This window comes from Falco rusticolus, chromosome 4 (genome assembly GCF_015220075.1).
Source record: "Falco rusticolus isolate bFalRus1 chromosome 4, bFalRus1.pri, whole genome shotgun sequence".
Taxonomy (NCBI): Eukaryota; Metazoa; Chordata; class Aves; order Falconiformes; family Falconidae; genus Falco; species Falco rusticolus.
This window is the reverse complement of record NC_051190.1, coordinates 85424224-85448172: the sequence shown is the minus strand read 5'-3', so window position 1 is coordinate 85448172 and position 23949 is coordinate 85424224. Positions and strand designations below refer to the sequence as shown.

General features: G+C 41.2%; 1 protein-coding gene across 5 annotated transcripts in view; it reads left to right on the top strand.

The window, feature by feature from the left end:
• Positions 1-23949, top strand: part of TPK1 (thiamin pyrophosphokinase 1) — a 312799-nt gene that overhangs the window by 176801 nt on the left and 112049 nt on the right. For all 5 annotated transcript variants that reach the window (XM_037385150.1, XM_037385146.1, XM_037385147.1 and 2 more), the window contains exon 5: positions 8480-8575. In XM_037385150.1, the coding sequence (XP_037241047.1) occupies positions 8480-8575 (96 nt within the window). The remainder of the gene's footprint in view (positions 1-8479; positions 8576-23949) is intronic.

Genomic DNA, 23949 nt, shown 5'->3' with positions numbered 1-23949 from the left:
AAGAAGACTAACAAGCTGTGGGAAGTAATCAGTGACTTTCCTGAAGGATCAGTCTTGGGTCTAATTTTGCTATTTTCATTAATACTCTAGTTCCAAAAAGAACAATGAGCTACTGAAATGTGCTGATAGCACAAATTTTAGTGTGTTATCCACAACAGCAGGATATTTCTCTTTTCAATTTGTCTTTAGAAAGTCAAAATCTTTGAATCCCTTTGTACTCATTTTGTACGTGTAGGCAAAGTTGTGTGAGAAAGTAGCTTTTTTTTGTGAGCATAGCACACATTTGGAGCCTGGTATCAATTAATTCTGCCCAGTGGTCGATATCAGAGATGTAGCTCCACTCTCATGATCCACATTCTTTTCAGATCTATTACAGATCTCTGAAACTAAGGACATACTGGTAGATACTAGCTAAGGAACAAGAATTTTCTCACATAAAGCCTGTCTGAATGCAAGAGAGAGAGACTAACTGTACTGGTTATATATATATTTAAATAATCTGAATAATTACAAATGTCTTGCAGGGAATTTTATGTCCAGGTTAACATCTCTTCTACTATGTTCTATGCATTTTTTCCAGTCACAAATCTCTTGGGTCCCTAGGCTACTGGCAAAGGATCGTATTAAGATAATGTTTAGCATAGCTAAAATTTGTCAGCTCAGACCCTTGAAAACACCCCAGTACAGCCTTGCTGTTTGCTCCTTGTTTTTCTTACCTTGAGACGATCTTGAGAATTGGCCATCAGTCTGGAAACTGAAGTAAATTCAAATATAGTGTCTGTCGTCCTATATGATAAAAAGCAAAGACTGTTAACCTGAAGCCCTTTTAATTTAAAAACAAAAACAAACAAAAAAAACCCCACCAAAAACCAAACCCTGTTTGGTTACTGTGCATGAAGCGATGTGGGGTTTGAAATGCAGCCAGCCTCTTGCTCCCTCCCACCTCATCAAAGCTACCTCAAAAAGCTGAATTGCAAGGAACACTGCTGCCCTATTTCTGCATCTTTGTGGGGCATAGGATTTGGGGCAGCTTTTCTGTTTCCTGCTTTGTTTCAGGAGAAGGCTTGACTCTTACTTGCATTGCCATTGGTGCGAGTGAGAAAGATACTATTAATTTTAATATGTGATTTACTGTAGTTACAGCATTTTAGAAATGATACAGTTCTAAGTTTTGGTTCAAAGTGCATCCAAGCCAACAAAAAAGATTCGCATTGATGTGACTGGGTAGTGGCTCGTGCTGTCAGCAGTCAGTGGCATGTGCTTCCCTTCTGCCAGAGGCTGGTGCTCTTCCAAGCACTCTGATTTCCCTTACGCAAGCAACCTCATATCTTTGTACATAAGTGCATGCAGATAGTGCAGCAATTCCTCTTTCCAAGTTACTTCCCAAGAAAAGCAAGGTACCGTAATCAGTTCTATCAATAGGTTAGGATCCAAAGGGCCTCATCAGCTTGGTAGACAAAAACTTTTCACAGCACTGATTACAGAGGGAGCCTGATTATCAATTAAACTCTGCTCTCTGAACCTTTGTTTTTCCGAAAAGGAAGAGCACATAAGGGAAATTTCAGAGAACATCCAAAAATATCAGGTGGCTGTCACTGCTGCACTGTGCTCAGTTTTAATCATCAGATTGGAGGAATAGCATGTCTGAGTTGCACAGGGATGTACAAATGGAGATGTACTATTTAAATGTCAGGAATAGGTATGGGGAGATATGGCTTGTATATATGAGACTGTAGCTTCTGATGGACCTTTCTACCTCAGTTTTCTCATGCAGTACTCTTACCTTTCCGCTTGGTTATTTCAGTTTTAAAAGGCATTAGTGCCCTTCTGATGAAGGTGGTGCAATGGCTTGTATTTCACTGCACTTTCTGACCTGGGGATAAGCATTTATTTAAGATATTCGCTTTCATTCACCAAACTTAATAAATCACAAGAATTTGCTCCAGTACAGGTAAATACTGGGAGTTTATCCATCAAATGGAATATTAACTATGTCGTTTGGGTTTTGGTTGGTTGTTGGTTTTTTAAAAAAAAATTGTAAGGGTTTTTTGCTTTAGTTTGGTTCCTTAGATTTAGAAACCTTTGGGTTTCTGCTTTTCAGTTTGTTACAGGTGATGAAGAAGGCTTGTTGGCTTTCTTTGGTATTGGTTCAGTACCAACTAAACAGACTCATATTTTGTTCATTTTAAGTCATTGCCATAATTTCATGAATAGCAGACTTTTCTTTTGAAAGAGGGCAACCTAATTAATGCAGAACAACTCTTTCATTGCTTCTATCTCAACATCAAATGTATGGCATGAAAAAAAGCTATCCTCCACCAGAAGCCACATGCTGCCTCATTAAAAACAAAAACAGGAAATATTTTATTTACTTTGAAAAAGACTGTATCAAAATAGAAATAGGGGAAGGGAGGAGAGGCTGCAGCTGTTGCAGTCAAAGTTTCAGCTATAGACTTTTTTTTTTTAATGCTTGTCAAATTTGACAAGTTCATGTAGCTTTTGGTTTGCAGAGGTTTGCATATGTTTACATATATTTACTGCTTTTGTTTCATGCCACCAGGTAGTACTTGCTTAATAAATCAAGTGGTGTTTAATACAAGGTTAGAAGTGATGGTCAAACCCAAACATTCTTGGTTTGCTTTTCAGTAATGGGACTTTTCACTTCAGTGTGGATTTCAGTTATTTGGCTGCCAGTGCATATGCTTCAACATGATTAATAAATTCTCTTAGTTAATCTGAATGGCAGTGCCACTTAATGTGCAATTGGATGAGTCAAAACATCATCCGCCCCAGAACTGAGGGCCAAGCAATCTGTACAGTATGGGCTTTGCACTGATGCCAAGCAGTCAGCCAAATTTGAGTCCAAAAACTGAAAGAAAATGTATTTCACTTAATTATGTATTTTTGGCTATTTAAATATCCAAAATAATTTTCACCAATTACATGTATTTATTTTGTTCTCTACTACAAAATATCAAAACGCAATTCATACAATTAAGCTGATCAAAAGAGAAGCCATTCCAATACTTGTTCAACAGTATTTGAAACTCCCAAAAGAAATCAGTGAGCTTAACTACTTTGCCTTCCATAGTTGCATCCTTTTCCCAAAATGCAAATGGATTCATTTCACTAATTTCCTGATGGCTTGTAATTCATAAGAGATAAACAAGATCTGTGGTTTCGGTGCTATCTTGCTACATTGGTCTCCAGTACCTTATGGCCTGTAGGAAACCTATGTCATTTTTATGTCTGTCAGTATCTCAAGGTAGATGTTCTTCTGTCTTTCTCCAATCCTGTCTCTTTCAATGTGTTCAGAAATCTCTTGTGACATTCTAGCCTGCTCCATCTTTATCTCATGCTAGACTTGGTTTCCATCCTAGGAGAGGTTTTTTGGATCAGCCGTGAAACACTGGGCCAACAATGAAGATGACCACTGGGTGATTGCCGTCTCTGCAAGAAATGTTCCCAAACTCTTTTTTTCTCTTTGTGATACTGATTGAACGCTCTGGTCTCACAACACTACCCGGCTATTATAGACAAGGTGGTAGAATATAATGTCTGTCATCTGTTAAACCTATTTTATTATGCGTCCGTGTGTTAATCTTCTTTCTTAGGCCTGGTCCAAGACCTGCAGTTGGGCCCTGCAGACCCTTTCTGTTCATCGATGCCTGGTCTAGACCAGAGCTTTGCTTGGATCCATGTGTGCTTTTTCCTACAGCTGTTTCTCAGTGTCAGCTGCCTGGAGTTCTAATCAGAGTCTCAACACTTGTCTGCATGTTTGGTTGTGAAAATGTTTGGGGGTTCAAACCATTCAGGTGACTGCAGCTAGTGTATGAAGAATGTAGAGGATTGGGGTTATTCTCCAAGCAGGTGTCAGAGGGGCAAAATGAGTGAAATTCCCTGGGGTCAGAAACTTACATTAAAAGGAAGAAAGAACTAGGAACCTTCTACCTCATTCCTGCTAATTGGCCTTTTCAGGCTCTCTGAGGTGGAAATACTGCATGCTGATATAGTGCAAGTAAGGGAGCTGTATGCTCGTGAAGTGTAGCGCATGTGATGCGTGAGAAGCGGCTCAGGGAAAGTGGTTTGTTCAGCCTCCAGAAGACAAGGTGAACAGAAGATCACACTGCTGCCTCCAACTTCCTAACAGGAGGGCAGAGAGGAGGCAGAACCAGACTCTTCTTTAACATAAGCAGGGACAGGAAAAGAAGCAATAACCACAAGCTGCAATACATGAGATCCCAGTTTGACACTGGGAAAGAAAATTTCACAGGGGTGGTCCAACACTAGCAGAAGTTGCCCAGAGAAGTTGTGGAGTCTCCATCCTGGGACGTGCTCAACCTAGACTGGAAAGGGCCTTGAGCAACATGAGCAAATCTAACGTACTTTTAGCGAGAGGCTGGAGCAGATGACTCAGAAAAGTCCTTTCCAACTGAAATTGTTCTGTCAGTCTATAGCTCTTAGTGGGTCTGTGAGGTGTTGGCCTTGGCTGTGTGCATTGCTGTGCGGGCAGGTGAGGTCTAGGGGAAGAAGAGTTTTCAGAAATACCATTTAATTTATATAGGTACTTTAAACTTTGTGCTGTGGTTTTGAGAGGCTCTATAAGCTGTCTGCCACCTTCTCTTTTAGCTTGAGGATACGTGGCTTTCCTGTGTCTGCCATTAACACTGTACATAAGTGCATCGGTGCTGAGGTTGATACCCCAAAACTGAGCCTCAGTGCAACAGAAATTGTTAGAAGACTGAACTGGGTGTGTCACTGGTGCACTCAGCAAGCACAGCCAGATGCAGGCTTCAAAAGACAGACTCAAATGGCTTGCTTGACGAAAGTCTTGGAGATGGGAGTACAAATTAGGATATTTTATGTATTCTGTCCTAATTATATTCTTATGCTCAGAAAGATTAGAGAAAGAACAAACGTGACTTTCTTTTAATAAGCGATGAACAAGGACATGGGGGAATGGACACCTACACACTGCTTTCTTCAAACACACAACAAGCTGTGATGCATAATATTTCTAAAAATGGGAGAAATGCTGAGATGTTCAGATTGACATTTCAGTGTCTGTCTGAAATATAGGGTTCAATAATCCTATTATGTGTGTCTGGCACACTCCTCCTCCTTTAGCAATATGCCTCCCATAACTGCTATAATAAGACAGAACAGCTAAAGCCAAATTCTGTGTGCCTCATCCTATCATTCAGCAAAGTTATATCGTCATGAGATGCAGTCTGTTGTTTTCTTTCCTGCTGTGTGGTATTGATTTTTCTAACCTTTCCTAATGTTAAATTTGTTTGGCTTTTTAACTTCCTTACCAAAGGTTAATGTTATTAAAGTTGAGCAGGTATCTATAAAACTACAAGCATTATTGCCTATCTTGCAATTGTTATAGTGTCCTTTCATTAAACCCTGGCTGCATCAGAAAGCTCTGTCATGAAGATTTTTGTCATTCGGGAGTAATATGGTGAAAGTTGACAAGAACTGCATTTGAGTTGTCATCCAGTTCTGTGGTATAATGTATTGGATTTGATACATCAGGAGCAACAGATTCATCTAAAATATGCTTGCCATCAGTTAACATGAACTGTACAGACATTAATTCCAGTGAGGCTGTAAAGAGGGTGCAGGAAGATGCTGGTGCTGCTGCCGGTCCTTTCCCTAGTACAGTCTGACCACGCCAGTTTCTTTGCCATTATCGCAAAACGAGGAGTTCTAAAATCCCCGCCAATCCAGAACTGCTTATCTGCTTGATGTGGAAAGAGAATGAGAATGAGAAATCACGGTTTAATGTGAAGGAAGTGATGGCCTTAATGGTGGCACTCTGTCAGCATTCTTCAGTACGCTCGACAGTGGTACTTGTATAAAGTATCCAAGGTGCCGGCAGTGAGTAAACAGTTAACCCAGGTTTCATGTTTAGTGACTGCTGCCACAGTACTCCTTGATGTCAGTATTGCAGGTACAGTGGGCTGCCTTTAATGAGTGGTGACATCCCATTTACACATTTAGATTGCATTTCTGTGACGTGTATTTGAGGTCTTTCATTATAAATATGTGCAAAAGACAGTAGCAGGGCTGAACATAAGGTGTCTGTGTGTGGCGTATCATGGCTGGCTTCTGGAGCTGCGGTAAATGACCATTGATGCTTATACTGACATTATCTTGCCTTGGTAGTACCCTGTAGTTGCTCTGAAATACTTTTCTTATCAAAGAGTGTCCTGAGAAGCTATGCAAAGACTAACCTCAAGTGCAACAGTTTTAATAGTAGAAAGCATAAAAGAATAAATAATAAAATAATTTAAGCTATTGTAGATCATCACTTATAAAAACCCCACAGATAATTTGGTCTTCCCTGGGTGGAAAGCAGAATTGCAGCCTTCCTGCAGCTGCCAAAACCCGACTGTCTAAGGAGGAGATCAGGCTTGTTAGTGACTGCAGGTAGGAGTCTATCAAAGTGCTGGGGGAGAGTGGATGTTAAATCTTTTATTTATAAATTGGTACCAGTAAAGCACTTCCTTCTGCCAGTGCTGTGAAGCCAAGGAATGGCCCTGGCAAAAGATAAAAGACCTTCCTTCTCTACTGCTAATTAAAGAGGTGGTGTCTGAGGTTCTGTCTGTTCTCCCATGCTTAGCGGTAGCTGTCCCTGCCACTGCTTTAGTCTTCATCTGTCACGTTCTTGTGCTGTTCAAAGGCTGATTGTGGAAGGCTGGGGAGGTTCTGTCTGTTCACAGTTTTCCACAGCTGGGTCTCTGTTGCCACTGTCAATGCTGGTAACAAGTCTGTCTGAGAGCACCCTATTCTTAGTGAATGAGACATCTTCTCATTTAGAGTGGCTTTGATTAACAAATTGCCTTCAGTAGCTTTCAGATTCAACTGTGAGCTTCCTGGGTGGGCCTGAACATCCCTGCATCTTTCCTGGGCTTCCTCTGTGTCTCTGGTTGGCGTTGCACAACCCATGGTCATTACAGACTCCAGATGGCTTGTGTCCCTTCTCCCTTTGCCAGTTTTCTCTTTCGGCCTTGCTGGGTAACAAGTGGAGACATGGCAGCTCTTCAAATTGTTTGACGCTCAGCACTGAGGCCAGGCTCCAGCCACATTTGTCCCTAGCCCCTTTGTGGTGACAGAAGCATCACTTCTGCAAGGGAGGGCTTCAATTACATGTGCTGTTGCAGCTGTGCGATGTTCCACCTTGGCAGGTCTGTTACTACTACTTGAAAAGGTATTTAGAGCAATATAAGGTATTGGAACCTGTTTTTAACCAGGTTTCATTTCAGAAGTTTTTGAGGAGGGAGGAGAAGAAGTATATTAAAAAGCACGTCGTTAGCTCCTACCTTATCTCTTCCACATCATCCAAATCCCCTGCTGCGTGATGGTTTGGTTTGGTTTTGTGTGCATTCTGGCTGTGTGGGGAAGCATTTCCGTGATAGTGTCTGTCTTCCTATTGGAGGCTCGTTATTTTGTAGTGTGCAATCCCCTAAACTCCATCCATGCACTGATCTGGGAAATTTTGCTTTCTGTACCTTTATTTTTACCACTAAGCTAGAGGCAACTCTTAACATTTTGGTGGGTTTTTTTCTGCTGTAACAAAATAATGTACTTTATATACACAGGCACACATACAAAGGTTCTGTAGTCCGAATGCTTTTGTCTTATCAGTTGTTACTGTGTATAGCAGAAACAGAATCTGTCAGATAAAGACAAAGCTTGGAGGCTTTTAAGGGGACCTTGAAGTGGTAGGAGAGAGAACTTCTAAATCCAGTATGTATGGTTCTTATTTTAATTTATGGTGCTGTATTGGGTATTTTTTATCCTTGAAACCTCTTGGAATAGCGACTTTATGTGGTAGATATACTCTGCTTTTCCTTACTCAGCTTGTTATCAGAGGCTTAGGAATTGCTTTAGCTCTCAACTAAGAAATCTGAACTCCTGCTCTTCTCGGCTTTAATGTGCTCTCCTCCATATTACCTCACCGCAAGGAGATTGGTGTTGGAATCACTGCAAATTAACTACTACCACTGCACTGGGTCCAGGAACCTTGAAGGCTTTTGTATGCTTGCATTTATACACATTTGAATGAATGTAGCAGCGAATATATGTAACTGTAGCACCAGAGAGAACAGTCACTCTCCTGGAACCTGGCACTAGAAGTTAGTGGTCCCCCAGGGCTCACTGCACCAGAACTTGTCCATCCAGCAGAGCACCACAGAGCATGCTTGCCCAAGCTCACAAATGTACTCGATGAATTTTGAGTATCTGCTGCTGTGCCTGTCAAGCCACTGTTCTGTAATAATTTACTCAGCTGGGACCCGTGGTCTTTAGGGTCTGTAGGGGTAATAGTCTTTTCCTTCATTTTGCATCTCCTTGTAGATACTTTAAAAAGTTGTTGACTGGAGTTAATTTCACCAAGGACACCATAATTCTTGAAACTGAAGGATGACTGACATTATTTTTTTTTCTCTCTGTTTTGCTGCTTCTTCACTAGGGATGTGAGTTAATTGAGACCATGGATCAGGACCTCACGGATTTCACCAAGTGCCTTCAGATACTCCAGAAAAAGATAGAGAAGAAGGGCCTCCAGGTAAAGGCGACACACCTTTTGTCTCTGGTTCTTAGTAGTGACTCCTCCTCTCAATATATTTAGGTTTTTGTTCGAAGTTTGCACAGAAATCAGACTATTTTCTGTAGCCTTGCCATTCTGCGGTTTTGCCATCATTTACTGCACACCTTGTAAGTATCGATGCTGCTGCTAAAAGGAATCACATAGCGTGTCAATGAACAAACGTTGGCTTTCTTAAAAGGCAGCTTGTATTGATTTCTGTTAATGAACTACCCAAAGTGCAGGAGAGCTGTTGTGGCTGGTGATCAAAGCAGGAGTCCCACTTGAGCATATAAATATATTTTCAAGTCTTGGCACACTGAGCCTTGATGTTCATCTTCTTCCTCTCCCCTCCCAAAGGTGAGGTGGGGGGGTGAATCTTACCCTGCCAACATTACATATGGTAAGCAATGCCTCCTTCTGCAACAGGTTCCCCTGGAATCAGAGGGAATCTTTGCAGAGCAAGCAGTGCATTAAACTTAAAAGGAGCCATATGGAGTTGTCAGCTGCTCATTTCATTGGAAAAGTAATGGAGGCAATGTTCCCCCTTGCTTTCCACAGTTTGATTTTGGAGGCCTGCTTGTTTCATCTATCTGAGATGCGACATTAACATTCCTTGGGAATTTCCAACATGGTGAGTCAACGGCAGGTGTGCTCTTGGGATTGCTGCCCTTCCTCCCCACGGAGCAGTTGTTCATAAGGGTTGAGCTCCCTCCTTCGCTCTGTACCTATAGGTGAAAGAAACTGAGAGGGAACAGCATCTGCACCCTCTTACCAACAGGGCAATAGACATGTAAGAAAATGAAAACGGCACCAGATGGAAGGAGAAGTGTAAACCTCCTCTTTTTCCCATTTGCATTGTAGCAGGGTAGGAAAGTTGCCTGGCTTCCTGCAGTCACTGTACTCGAACAAAGCTGCAGGAGAAGGAAATGGCAGTGCCGCTCCCTCTTTCTTCTCTCTACTCCAGGATGATAAATAATTAACCATTTTTTGCTTAAGCCATTTTGGAATGTCTTGATCTTGTAAAGGAGATATATGTCCGTGGGATGTTGTAGAGAGCTGTTGCACAATGCCTGTCTGCAATTGTGTCTCCTCTTGCTGCCCTGAATACATACGGTTGCTCATCAGGATTTTTACCCCATTGCTACAGACAGAGATGGGAGGGTTTCTCCATACACATCTCTTATCTGTCTGGCTGTGAGCGAGGAAACTCTTTATATGATAATTTATATTTCCCCCCCTATAATTTATCATCTCAAGAGCACAAAGAGGTGTCTTCACATCTAGGACACAAATGATAATGAATGCCACTGGAACAGATGAGCCACCTACACCTAGGATTTGTTTTCACTTTGGCAAGCAAGGTGCTTCCCTCTTAACAGAATTACCCTTAGAATGAAGAAGTTGAGTGTTTCCTGGATTCGATTCATTTTCAAATCCCAGCTATTGCTATAGAGGGATTTTTTGTAAGCTATCACAAGAGGCTTTATAATGAGTAATCGATGTGTTAAAATAAGAGCAATGGGAACATGACAGCTACAGATGTGTTTCAACAATAAGTAGCCTATTTGTGAAACTTTGAATTCTTTGATCCCTTTCGTAGGTAAAGCTCTGTTAAGTTGGCTAAAGGATACAACATTGTAATCCTTGATGATATTTTGTAAAATGCAAGCCATAGTGTAATTGTATTAATTGTGTAGAGTTCATGCCAGTGCACCAAACCAAAGATTTCAGTTCAGTTGTATTTTAGTGCTGTTTCATGTCAGATGTGCTTTAAATTCAATCTGACTTGTTCAGAGGTGCAAGAAGTAACACAGGTATGTTTTCTAAAACTGAGTACCATGTTCATTAAATCCGAGCTGCTTCTTGCTTGCAGTTTCTGTTCCATAAAACATAGTAAGATGCTATCAGCTAATTCATGCAGGCTAACTAAAGCATACATTTCTAATTTCGGTCTTCTGCATTTTCTGACATCAGGAGTTTCAAGAGGTCATTGATTCAACGTAGGCAAGTAATATGTGGAGCTTAAGCAAATGGAACCCAAAACTGTATCACAGCTGTATAGACTACTAGTTTGAGTCCCAGTCTTCCCTTTGTTCAGAAGCATTAGGTTTAATTTTTTAGTAGCAGGCTTGGTGATTCTTCTGGACATCCTGATAATGCAGTGCTTAGTTTGGTGCCTGTTCCCCCCAGGAGCACAGAGATTCTGAGCACTTGTAACATGTACTGGCCTCAATTTATGGATGCAACCTCTTGTCTCCTCTGAAACTCTAGCCTCTTTAAATACCTAAATTTACACTTAATTTAGGTATCTTTATGGGTATCATTCTGGCATTAGAAATGTGAAGTGGTAAGAAAACAGACTGTTCAAGCCATAATCTGAAATCTTTGAGGGGAATGCAAATTCCAGAGAAGAAAGCTGTCATTGAATTCTGTGGTCACCTGGGAAGGTATATACAGCTGAGAAGGGAGGAAGAGCCAGGGTCTGAAAACTAGAAGTGAATTGAGAAGGGGTTCTTCATCTGGGTTTGCATTTTTGGCCTGAGGTACAAACTTGCATGTCTCAATGTGTGGGGGGGGTTTGCTTCTGGAAAAAAATACCATAAAAGCTTTCCCTTTAACTGAGAAGATTAACTAGGTGGAATATGTCTTCCTTATTCCAGGAAAAAGTATGTGTGTCTCCAACTTTGATTTTTACGCACTCTGTCTGGCTTATTCAGAGCACTTGTCAAAGAGGAATATGACAGAGACACTACAAATCTGTTTCTCTATGATTTATAGTTGAAGTTACCAAATAAGGAAAGTATCTCCTTAGTATCTTTAAAAATACTTATACCACAGTCATGCTGTGTTTGCTGCTCTTTCTGGGTAGCAATATGTTAAGCTAGGAAATTAATTACATTTGATGTATACCATGGATCCACAATCCTGTGACATAGTTTGTCTGGATAAAATTCAGCTGTGAGGAGCTGAGGTATTTGAAACAGGGGTTCCTCTGTGGGTTAGAGAATAAGTTACCATTTACCTGCTATACTGAACAGAAAATTTCTACTCTGACCTATCAGTCACCTCTGTGGAAGTTCTATGTGAAGGAGGTTTTTGAGCTTACGTGAATGTATGGGGGCAATATTTTGTTCCAAAGGAGTTAAACGTGTGTAATTTACATTCCATGTCTCTGTACCTCCATCCTGCTCCTCTTCTTCCTTCCTGCTCACCCAAATAGCTTTTGAAGAAGTAACTTTTAAGCAGAGGAATAGAGTACTGAGAGATAATCATATCAAACAACTTTCTTAGAGGTCACCTGAGTGACAGTGAAGGTGAGATAGATACTCAGTGACCTCACTAGAGACAAGGCTGCAACGTTATTTGAGATTTTACTGGGTGTTGGAGAATTCAGTCTGAGAAGAGGCCTTAGAAATGCCTTTACCACGAAGAAAGATGCAAATGGAGCTGATAATCAGCTGAGACAAATCTGAGAGAAAAAACACCTTGTTAGTTCTTGAATTCCTTGTTCAATATAAACAGCAGTAATTCTGTCTTCTAGAATAATTAGCCAAATTTATAAGTGCTTTTTCCTTATGTCTTAACTAAAAACTCCTAGAACAGTTTCTGAATCCTCAGGGTCATTCATATCTGGTTTACATTGTGTATTTTGGTTGCATTGCCAAGTCATGCAGAAAGCAGCATTTGTGATGTCTAAGTCACCTAATTACATGTATTTGTAATTACATACCACGGTGAATGTTAGAACAAGCAGTACCCTTTACATGTGCAAGCTAGAATCAGTCTTAATTTTCCCTCTCCACAGCCCTAATTCATATGTGAATCGCTTCGTATTGGATGGGTGAAGCAGTGAAGTACCATCAACAGAATCTGACTCCTGAGGTTTCTTTCCGTCCTAAAGGCTGTTAGATATTTCTCTTTCTCTTTTTGCATGACTGTGAGTATGCGTGCACACACACGCACATGCATGTATGTATATAAACATGCAAATTTTACAGCAGTATACCTTCCTGGCCCTGTGTGATGCTTTTTTAATGTCTTAATAACTCTGTCTTTATTTCTGCTGTGTGTCTTTTTCACATTGTTTATGGTCTATTGAACGCTTAGGTGCACGTTTTGCCTTTCTGCTTTAATCACTATTTTATCCCTTCTGTGGTTATGTGAGTACGTTCCTTTCTGCATTATAAGACTTTCAAGTAAACTTATTTACAGTAATTTCTTTCTAGTACTACTTTTTTTTCTTAATTTTCTCTTATGTAACAGAAGCTATTTCAAGAAAGCAACTGAACTGGCAAAATGATAGGCATGCTCACAATATCTCTTATTTAGATATCGACAGATCTTGCATTCAAAGTGAACATTATTATCTTCGCTTTTCAGATAGGGTAGCAGAAGTACAGAAGCAAATTGTCCACAGCGTCCCAGTGTACTAGTGGTAGAGCTGGGGATGATCTTCGAGTTCCCAGTCTCCACCAAGTGCTCATTCCATACCAGTGTCCCTGGTCTGACTCACAGCAGCTTGTAGCAGCTCACACCAGTGAGAAGTGGAAGCGTGTTTATTGATTATGCAGCTCCAAGAACAATCCTCGTAATGTAAAGACAGATCTAAACCGTTATCTTTATCTCAGAGTTACAAACTCTGCTTTCTTTAACTGTTTCATCTAAAATACCATTTAGTCTTAAAACTAAGCTCTGGGACTTTTCATTTAACTTTATTATCTTTTCTGCTTAAAAAAAAGTTAAAGCAGCTCATTTCATTATATAGGATGAAGATAGAAAAAATGGATTTTATTGAAACCTACATGTCTTTTAGTGGTTTAATGTTAGTGTATTTAAACTGATAAAAGCATCAGCGTCAATATGAAAAAGTGAAAAAATCTAAACCAACTCTTCCTAAAAACCCTTTTCAGTAAAGGGATACTATAGTGACATTTCCATTTTAAAATTACACGGGAAAGGTTCAATCTGTCAGCAGTCTAGGATATTACTTGTTTTACATGAATGCAAGCATTCTTCTCTTTGCCCTTTTAAAGAAAGTGTCAAATCAGTTCCACTTTCTTTTCTGTTGAGGGAGGCTAAACTAAACATAATGTTAGTGAAGTCCTGTGTTTATAAAATGCTGAAGACAATGAAATGATGTTCATGTACCACCTTCAGCTATGCAGTGTTCAAACAGCTTATTAAGCACTCTGGTTTGTCTTTACAAGAAGAAAAAGAGCCTGAAGAAAAACAGAAAATACTTTAAAAGATAATAATTTTTACATAGAGGGCAGTTCCATGTAGAAAAGGTATAATTATTCCAAGCACCAGGCTCTGTTCAGGTTAGGTTTGGTTTTGTCTTATCAATTGAGGTTATTCCTGATGATGTGACAAGTTTTGTAACAGTAAATACTTCAGCTTCAGTGCCTGCCTGAATCGAAATGTCACTGCTAATGTTAGTAGTTGGTAATTTCATGTTGGAACACTACTCGTTTTCATTTCTGAAAACTTTCGGGTACTCAGAACAGTAGTTGGAAGGGCTTTTACAGGAAAGCCTAGGAATGGTGACAGACCATTACCAAGATTTGGGAACAGGGAAGTAACTAAATATCATGAACAGGGGGAGAGGCAATCTGGAAAATACCAAAGCTGGTATGGAGCTGGAGCGTGAAGCTTTTACAAGGACCCTGAAGTTTCTGGCTCTGTCTCTGAAGTTCATATAGGAGGCAGGGCTCAGAATGACCCTGTTCAGTTTTGGAGGCATTGTTGAAGCTTTTCTTCTTAATACCTCACAGGAGGAGAATAGATAAAACAACAGAGATGTTTTAGGGGAAGTTAAATACGTGTGGTAAAAAGGTTTCTATAGTGTCAAGTGATGTATCAAAAGTTTTTCATGAGTTATTAATAGTAAACCTCTTCATAAACCTTTCCTGTTCAGGAAGAACAAATGGATCTAAAGTGTTTCCTGTTAATTCCCATTTCTAAAATGTAGAAATTCATAGTACCTTTCAACAGGAGTAAATCCCTCCTATAGGGTGTGCAGATATATCCTTGAGTACTGTACTGTTTTGGCTCTAAGGTCCAGTTCCAGGAATGCAGCGTGTAACCCATCTTTCCTACTGTTGAATTATTTTAAGGCTTCTGATTGCAAAGTTATGGCAAAGTACACTTCTTGTAATACAGGATAACAGAACTTGTCCCTTCCCAAAGAGAAACACCCAAATTTCATGTGAAGGAAACAGGCCATTGGCCTGTTCCATTGCAGCTGTGGGCACCAAAACACACTAAATATCTTTGTGTTAGAATGATTTTGTGCAAAATGAATGCCTACAAGAATACGGTGCATCACATATGGAGAAATTTTCTGATGTAATCCTTGTATAGTCTACCGGGGCTTGTATTTGATCTGTGAAGATAATTTAAAGAAAAAAGACAGAAGCAGAAGGGGATTTCTGGAGAATGCATCGATTTTCGTTTGTTTGTTTAAAAAAGATAAACCTCATATCAGTCTTTGAGGGGGAGAAGAACAAGGGGAAAAATATCATTTATTTAGGCGGGTCAGGGCACGGGAGAGAGCAAGGATATGCTCGTTAACAAGACTGTGGAAGCTAATAAGGAAGCCAGCTACTGTTCTCTCAACTTAGTCAAAGGCTAAATAAAAACAGAAAACACGAGGCAACTACAGGCGATTTACTGTTTTCTTTGAAACCACCAATTTTGTCCTATTTGTAAGTATTTTTGCTAGGAGAGGTGATTCTCCTCCCCCCTCCAGCCCCTTCTGCTTTACAGCTTCTCCGATAGCAGCTATTGCTGGTGTAACCGCCTCCGTGCTGGGGAGGTGGTCAGGCTACACTGCCACACCACTGTTCCCAATGACTGTCCTACGTACACTGATGGAGCCCTGGAGGTGGAGGTTGTAGCTGGAAATCTTAAGTAGCCATAGGTTTTGACACCAGGAATTTCTCTGCAGTTCAAAGCCTGAGAGCTCAGTTTGTTGCTGGAGATTTTCATAAATAACCTGGTTTATTTTTTGTCTATTTGACAAATGAATGCTGTGGTGTTATGAAATATCCCATAAGTTAGGAGTATTTTGATGAAATTTGATTTAGTTAATGGGATGTAAGTTTATTTTTATAATTAAGTATATTAAGAAAATTGTGCTGGTACAGCAAATTTTAACTGCAGTTTATAATAATAGTCAGGGCATTTTTTAACATCTCAAGTATGATTTCTTCCTACTAAATTGAGATGCTTGTCTCAAGAATAAATGACAGGTTTTTGGCTATTGGTGAGATAGTTTTATTAAAATGTTTAGCAGTTTTCTATATCCGTGAGTGCAGAAGGACTGGTTTTACAGAGAACACTTTCATAATTCATAAACTGCAGTGATCTGATCCTTCAAGCGGTAGGTGCGTCAACAAATTCACCTTTTTCTGTGGCTTCTTTTTTTTATCCTGTTCAAGGAGACTTATTTAATCTAAGTAGTGCATATAGGAACACTTCCTTACCGGTTCTGGGGATTGGGGGTGGTGGGGGGGTGGTGGTGTCCCACGACATTTTCCCCATTTTTGTAGCATTGTATGGCCTTTGAACAGTCAAGAGAAACTTGTAATATTGGTCAAATATTTTGAAGCTGAACTGGGTCTTTCTCTTTTTTTTCTCTTTCTTACCTAGAAAGAAGTACTGGGGTTGGAGGGGAATGGAAGGTATTAAGATTGTTGCAAAGTAAAAGTGGGTGGATGATGCTACATAGAAATGGTTTAGCCTCTAGCACTGCTTTCTGCAGCCCTTTGACTTTTCCCTGACCTTTAACTCTAGATCTCTTGGCTGACACCAGCAGTGTTCGGAAGGGGCAGAGGGGTTTGCAGTAATTTAACTCTTCACAAATATTGTGAACATGAGGTAGCCTGGGGTAATGCTTGAAAGGCCCCTGCAGTATTCCCACCGTAAAAAAGGCAGTAGCATGGGCTCAACAGAGGTAGAGGTTGAAGGATCTTCATAGCAGAGCTGCACTGGCAACCAGGCTTTGCTAGTCCTGATGCTCACGCTTTTCTTTTTTTTAATCAGCTGCCTTTTAATTTGACTTTGTCACTGCTAAGGAGGGGACTCGGGGGATGGTCTCTTCAACTTGCCTAAAGAACCCATCAAGCATCCCTTTTAAACAGCTAAACAACTAAGCACTGAACAATTAAAGCTCAATATTTTGTGCAAATTAAATGTGAGCATAAAATGTTTACAGCTTCACAAGCACCTCCAGTTTAAGAAGTCATGCTTCATTTCTTTTTAAGTGCGTGGCTAAATTTATATGGTCTGGAGGACAGTGTAGAAAAATAAAATAGATTCTGTAATGGGTGTAAGCTGACATTATTCAGGCTATGTTTAGCTTAGCTGCTATAGATACTGAACCTATTCTGAAAGGGAAAGTTGGCATCCAAGATCCTAACCTCCTTCCTTCAATATAAGAGCATCTCCAGCCTCTTAGACAAAAAAAGGCATAAATTCTTCTTTCTGCAAACCTGCACTCCCGTGGAACAAAAATAATTCTGTACTGCCCAAGTATTCAGTGAAATCACTCAAAAGAGGAACCATTTGCAGAACAGGGCCTGAGAGGCACGGGAAAAATTTTCCATCTTTAGTTTCAGGTCTTATATCTTTCCCTTGAGTATAATAGGACAGGCTATTATCCCCTTGTTCATCATGAAGATTAATGTTCAGACCAGCTGAAAATACTACTGTTCTGTTGAGACCTATCAGGAGATCTTCAGACCTGTGTGAACTCAAGTTTAAACTTTTTAAAGAGCAGAGCTAACGTCTCATCCTCGTGAGGCACAAATGCCTCTTTCGCCATGATCTCCTCTGTGATGCTGCTGCAGCAGGGTGAGGATGCCCTGCAGCTCCGCGTTATTTGTGGCATCTTTTATACAGGCTTCATCGCTAAATGTTAAGATATGCAGGAAAAGTGCCTGAGCCATTAACTCTTACTCAGATGAGTAAAAACAATAGCATCAACCATTAATGGGAATGGAGATATTTATTATTTTTTTTTAATTTTATGTATTTTGTACGGAAAGTTTTCCCTTAAAAATCCAGGGTTCTTTTTTAAAAAATTGCTACCTAGATATAACATGACAGAATGGAAAGAAAAATAGGCAGAAAATTGATTTATTTTGAAAAAGTCATCTGGTTTAGGAAGCTTCAGGAAAAGAACTCACCTCTCGTAGTGTTGAAGTTGGCTTTCTCTGTGCTTCTGGGTATAAGCACCTGTGCGCTGCGGGCAGGGCAGGAGATCTGCTCCATTGCCTTGGAATACCGCAGGGTTGTTCAGCCTCCTTTGAAGGCTTCCCAGGAGGGGGGAGTGGGATGGGGGCTCTGGCCACCACAGAGATTCCCCCAGAGACCCCCCAGCTGGACAGGGGGACATCTCCGGGGGGCCATGGCCTGTGGAGAGCCCCTGCTGAAGCAGTTACTGCGCTGTGGCCCAGGGAGGCCCGTGGCAGAGCAGGTCCCCGTGCTGCAGCCAGCGGAGGGCCCGGTGATGAGGCAGGTGGACGTGCCCCCAAGGAAGCTGCAGCTTGTGCTGAGGAACCCACGCAGGAGCTGCAGCCCGTGGGGGACCCACGCTGGGGCAGTTAGTCCCTGGAGGACTGTACCCCGTGGAGAGGACCCCATGCTGTGGCAGGAGAGCATGAGAAGGGAGCTGCAGAGAGGAAGGGGTATGGGCCGACCGCAGCCCTCTCTTCCCCTGCACCATATGGGGGAGAGGGGAGAGAGAGGAGTCAGGAGTGAGGTGGTGAAGATGGGCCTGGGAAAAAGAGGCGGGGTGGAAAGGTGGGTTTAGTTTTGTCTTCTTTTATTTTTTCCCCTCTAACTTGATTTTTAATTGGCAATAAATTAAAGTAATTTTCCCCAAGTTGAGTCTGTTTTGCCTGTGATGGTAATTGGTAATTAACAATCTCCCTGTCCTTGTCTTGACCTGTGAGCTTTTTCATCTCATTTTCTCCCCCAGTCTTCTTGAGGAGGGGGCATGTGAGAGCGGCTGGGGTGGGAGCCCGGCTGCCAGACAAGGGTAACCCACCACCCAACTGTAAAGGAAAGCAAAGAAATGTTATCAGGGCTCATGGAGACGTGTGACGGCTCACACGCTGTTATTGATACGTGTCTGGGGATATAGGTCCTGCCTGTGGGCTACGGCTGGCAGGCAGAACTTGCAGTGTCTCTGATCCATCAGGTCCTGAGGAGCCAGGACCCTACAAGACTGTCCCTCTGCCAGCACGCTGCAGCAGGAGCCACGGTCCAGCAAGACTCCTGGATCCAGACTGTGATCTCTGTCCCTCTGAGGGAACAGTGGAGGCTTTCAGGAAGAGTCTTCACAGCAAAGAGCCTCTTCCCTGTGCCATGTCCTTGCCCCGGCTGGCCCTGCAGGACAGGGCTAGCCTTCGGCACAGGCTGCAGGCTGGCTGCGGTTGAGGAGCGTAGGATGACCAGCAGCAGCATGGTCCTGCCGGTAGGGAAGCAGTGGGTTGTAGTTGTGTTGCCATGCTGATCTCGGGACAGCACAGAACCGTGTTGGAGGGAGGGGAAGGAAGGCTATTTCAGTAAAGACTGACAGCCAGGGTTAAGTGCAGTGTGAAATACAAAGCTCATAATGAACAGATTCTCTTAAAGAAGATAGGATCACTTTTTTTTCCCTCCCTTGAGTTATTCATTGATGGGAGCTTTTAGTTTGTTTCTTTTTTTTTTTTCTTTTTTTTTTTTTTACTGCTGGAGGCAGTATACGAAGAGATTAAAAACACAGCATGTGCCAAACACAGCTTTTGGCACTAGATGCAAGTGGATATGAGATCGTTAAAGAGATTTGCTAGACCATTTTAGCATAATCTTTTGAGGGCCTCTTGCATTGCTGCTAATACAAATCCAGGGTTACTTTCTTTGGGATATGATAGCTCACAGTGATTGGTTTTACATTTCCATGGGGGTGATGCTGTGGTACCACTGGATTACAGTGGTTCAGCTGTGGAAACAGAAAGGTTAGCTTGATGCTGGTGAATGTCTTTTCATACTGTTATAAAAGATTAGAAGATTTTATGATTTTTTTAGAAGACATGTGGTTGATAGCCCTGGAATCCTTGTTCATGCACAGAATAAACGTGCTGAAGTCAAAACCAGCACACATTTTCCTCAAAAGATTCAGTGAACAGATTGGTCTAAGAATTTTAGTGCACTTTTGCCTACTTGCAACAGTGTGGCAACATTCTGGAGTAGGGACGAGCCCTTCACCCAGAAAATCTGAGGCAATAAGGAATTCCAGTGACCCTGATTTCACACGCAGCCTGAATTGCAGAGCTGTGCTGCAGCTGAGAGGCAGCAGCAGCACGGGAGTTACTGCTGCCCCTGCTCCACCTGAGACACAGGCAGTACTGTGTGATCAAGGTCATACAGGAACACTCAGCACAAGAACAAGCAGTCAAATTGCCATTGCTTGGGGTTCAGCAGTTCACGTAGATTTTGTAGATTAGGTTTCTGTAAGTAAGCAAGAATAAAGTCAATGGTTATGAAGTTTATGTTCCACAAAATTTATGCCAGATGATGAACTCTCAAATGTTCCATTTACCTGCAGGAGAGAGCAAATCCAATGCACTGAAGTGGAATCAAGTCATTTGACCAGAGACGTAAACACAAGTCAATAGTAGAACCAAGATTAAAATGTTTCCAGCTACTCAATTCTGTGACTGGATTTTGAAATTATCTTTCCCTTTTCCATCGTACCATCATATATGTTGCTTGTTTTAAGCAGAAAAATGCAATCTGCTTTGCATGCTGGTTGTCATTAGCAGAAGGAATTAACCTCTTACTTGAAATAAAAGGGTTACAAGAAGAGAAATCGCTTGAGTAAAAATGTAAGGAAATGAACATAAGAAGCAATAAATGCTTTATGAAGGAACTGGAACAGTATAATATGAAGATTAGTAGAATCAGTGAGGTGACGATGAAGCTGATTGAAGGTTATCATCTCAGGTACACAGACAGGATGGCAGCCTTCGGCTGAGACGTCTTGATCCCATGAGGAGTCAGATGACCGAAGCAATGACCAAATTCCAGCTAAAGAGGGTTCTACCCAAGCAAAGTTCAGATGCTTCCATGTGGCTGGGCATATCATTCCTGTAGGAAGTGAATACCATACCTATTTATGTAAAACACCGAGCTAGAGAGACAGTATAATCAACTAAAATGGACACTCTCTTCCTATATATTCAGCATTGGGTTGTGGGATTTTAATAGTTCGTTAAATTTACATTGCAGTTTTGTGGATGAGAGGAAAAAAAATGACTGTGATCTGGCCAGCACAAGAGCTCTAATACAGAATTGGGAGAATGAGCTAAAATCTACTCTGGCTCATTTGTTACCAAGGAAAGTGCTTGCTGTGTTTTAAAGTCTTCAGTATGGAAGCTGATGCAGAGATCGGAAAAGATATATCCGGATTTTCAAACCACATCCTGAGTTGACAAAATTGCCTTACGAAGTAAAAAATGCTTTTCTTGTAAACTGGTTGCAACCGATAAAGTGTCAGAGTGATAAAGCGATAATAAATGTAGCATTCACACTACTAATTTGTTTGCTTTTCAGCATATATTTATATAAATATGTATCTCAGCATATAATATACTTTAACATACTCTGTATGTTACTACGATAATTTTATTCTCTGTATCATATTCCTCAAAAATTTAAAATTAGAGAAATAAGCTTATGAATAGTAGGAAATTAAGAAAGGCTGTGAAAGGTGAAGAGATATCAGTGGATTGAGAAGGTAGGAAAAGGAAGCTACATCTGAATCACATACAGTATCTGACCTGTAATTAGCGTAGAAATATCTTGAATATTAGCGGTGGATGGATCTCCACGGTCTCAGAGGGAAGGAGGTTTATTCGTGGCTCCAGAGCTTTTACTACACCTAGATTACTGTTGCCTTCCCTTTTTCCTTTAGGGGAGGTCTTTTTCACAACTTGTTCAGTGCTGCTGGCTGTTGTCAGTAAATGTGTTCCCTTTCACTTACCCACCTCTTTGAGACTTAAGCACATGTGTTTGCGAGTCATCTGGCTGAAACTGAGCTCACGCAGAGCAAAGTCCTTTGAGTTGTCTGTCCAGAGCCCTACCCATACCCTGGGAAGAAGATTTCTTATTGGAGGTAAGGAGCACGGTTTAGGAAAATGGGCATCCTATGCTGTCAGTTCCAGCCTTGGACCTTGCTCTTAGATTTCACAGCAATGTTGACATTATCAAGCTAGATATTGTGCTCTTTTCACCCACCCCAGGCAGTTCCCAGCGTCCTATGTCCTTTCACTCTTCTCCTTAAAGACATGTTCCTCAGTCATATAGTGAATATCTTCTTTGTATGTAACCCATCCATACCAGGAGGAAGAATGTCAGCTGGACTGTTTGTCGCAGAGGTAGTGTTTTGCAAGCCTGCAAACAGTTTACAGCATGTTGTCCATTCCGATAGTCTCTGTGAGAGTTGGAAACAGGAACGCGAGCAACTTCATTCCGATGTTGTGGCAGCCCCAGCTCCGCTTGGTTAGTGCACTCTCCACACTACAGCTTAGGGGAGCAGGAAGGAATGCATCCTTGAATTTCCAGCACAAAGTCTTTCTTTATGCTTCCTTTCTCCTTTTGACCACCTTTCTGTTTGGTGGTGACTCCTAAAACTCCTTCAAGAGATGCTAACATTTAAGTGTATTATTTAAAGATGACTGAAACCCACCCTTAGATCTTCATCTCTTTCTAAATTAAAGCTTGATAGCTTTAAAGATGCTGTGCAATGTGTTGAAGTCTAGTTGTAAATAGTCTTAGAGAATACAGTGTCCTCTACACTGTGCCTGCTATGTTCTAAGCTATTCTTTGTAGTTATTGAGGATTTTATATCCTTTTTTCAGGAAATGAATGACACTGTGTGAAAACAAATTGTGTAAGGGGACTGGTGACAGGACATTTAAGTGAAGCATGGACATTTCAAGTGAAGTACGGAGTGTTAGTCAAATGCTGCCTGCTGGGCTGATTAGCAGTAACAGTATAATTCTGTAGCCCATGTTCTACAGGAAATCATAGCAGAAAAATGAATGGCCTTTTGTGTCTGTAGTGTGCGAATATATAAACGTCCTGTGCTTTGGTATTCACTTTATCTTAGGTTCTGGAATGACCAGGAGTCGTGTATGTGCTTTCCTGGTACATCTATTTTCTTAAGTGCTTGGCAGAGCAAGAGGAGCAGTGATTGCAGGGAAGGAACTGATTGGTTTCTTAGCTTGTGAGTTTTGTGTTGTGTGTTTTTTTCATGGTGGTGATAGCTTCAGGATGACAGGGCTCTGGAGGGTTTTGTTGGAATTAGTGATTTAGTTAAATAAACAAAGTGTGTATACCCAGACCTTCAAATAGAGGGTCTAAAAGTCCTTCAATGTCTGGCCGCCTGTCAGTGCTGCCAGGAGATCCAGTGTAAGCCAGGTCTGTCAACCATCACAGCAGTGCCGAATTTTAGCTTTTCTGTCTATCTGCTCCTCTCATACGCCAGCTGGATTTATCTGTGTACCTGTCACATACTTGTGCTTTTATTTTTCACAGCCCATGCAAACCCTATATAATAGCTACCTTCCCTTTCAGATATCCTTATTAGCGTTCTCCCAACATGCAAGAACCCCAAACCGCTGTGTTAGGAATGCCTTTTTGACAGATCTACTCCATGCTAGGTTTGTTTTATTTTCTTACTTTTTGGGAACCAATCCACAAGCTCACTGTGCTGTTGCTATTGAGTAAGGAGTAGGACTTCAGGATCACTTCTGTTGTACTTTAAAATGCAGAAGGTTGGGAAGTTTTGATTGTTTTTTGTTGGGATTTTTATGTTTTTCTTCAACTTGCAGTACTCTGGCAATCTCTGTCACAAAAAGCTGCAGTCACTGATCACTTCAGTGTTTGAGATAGGTCCTGTACTTCATAGTAAGTGCACGTGTGTGAATAACAGAGCAGGATTTTTCTGACATTCTGACAGTTTTACAAGGGAAAGGAGACACATTCAGAATGTTAATGCATCATTTTAATTACAAGTCAGAGGGAACTCTGTTTTTCCTTCATCCTTACCTTTTAAACTGTAGAAAACATCAAAGCCAAAACAAACAAGTTCATGTGTGGTGAGACATATATGCCAAGAAACTATAAAGCAGCTGCTCAGCTTTTTGAAGGTTAGTCTAGTCTGGGCTAATATTTAAGCTTCAGTCCCATTGCTCACAAGAAAAACAACACACGTGTGGATCCTGATCCTTTGCAAAGCCTCTTTTACTTCACTGTCATTCCAGGTTAATGTAGCAGATTTTCCCCATGGCCTCTGTTGG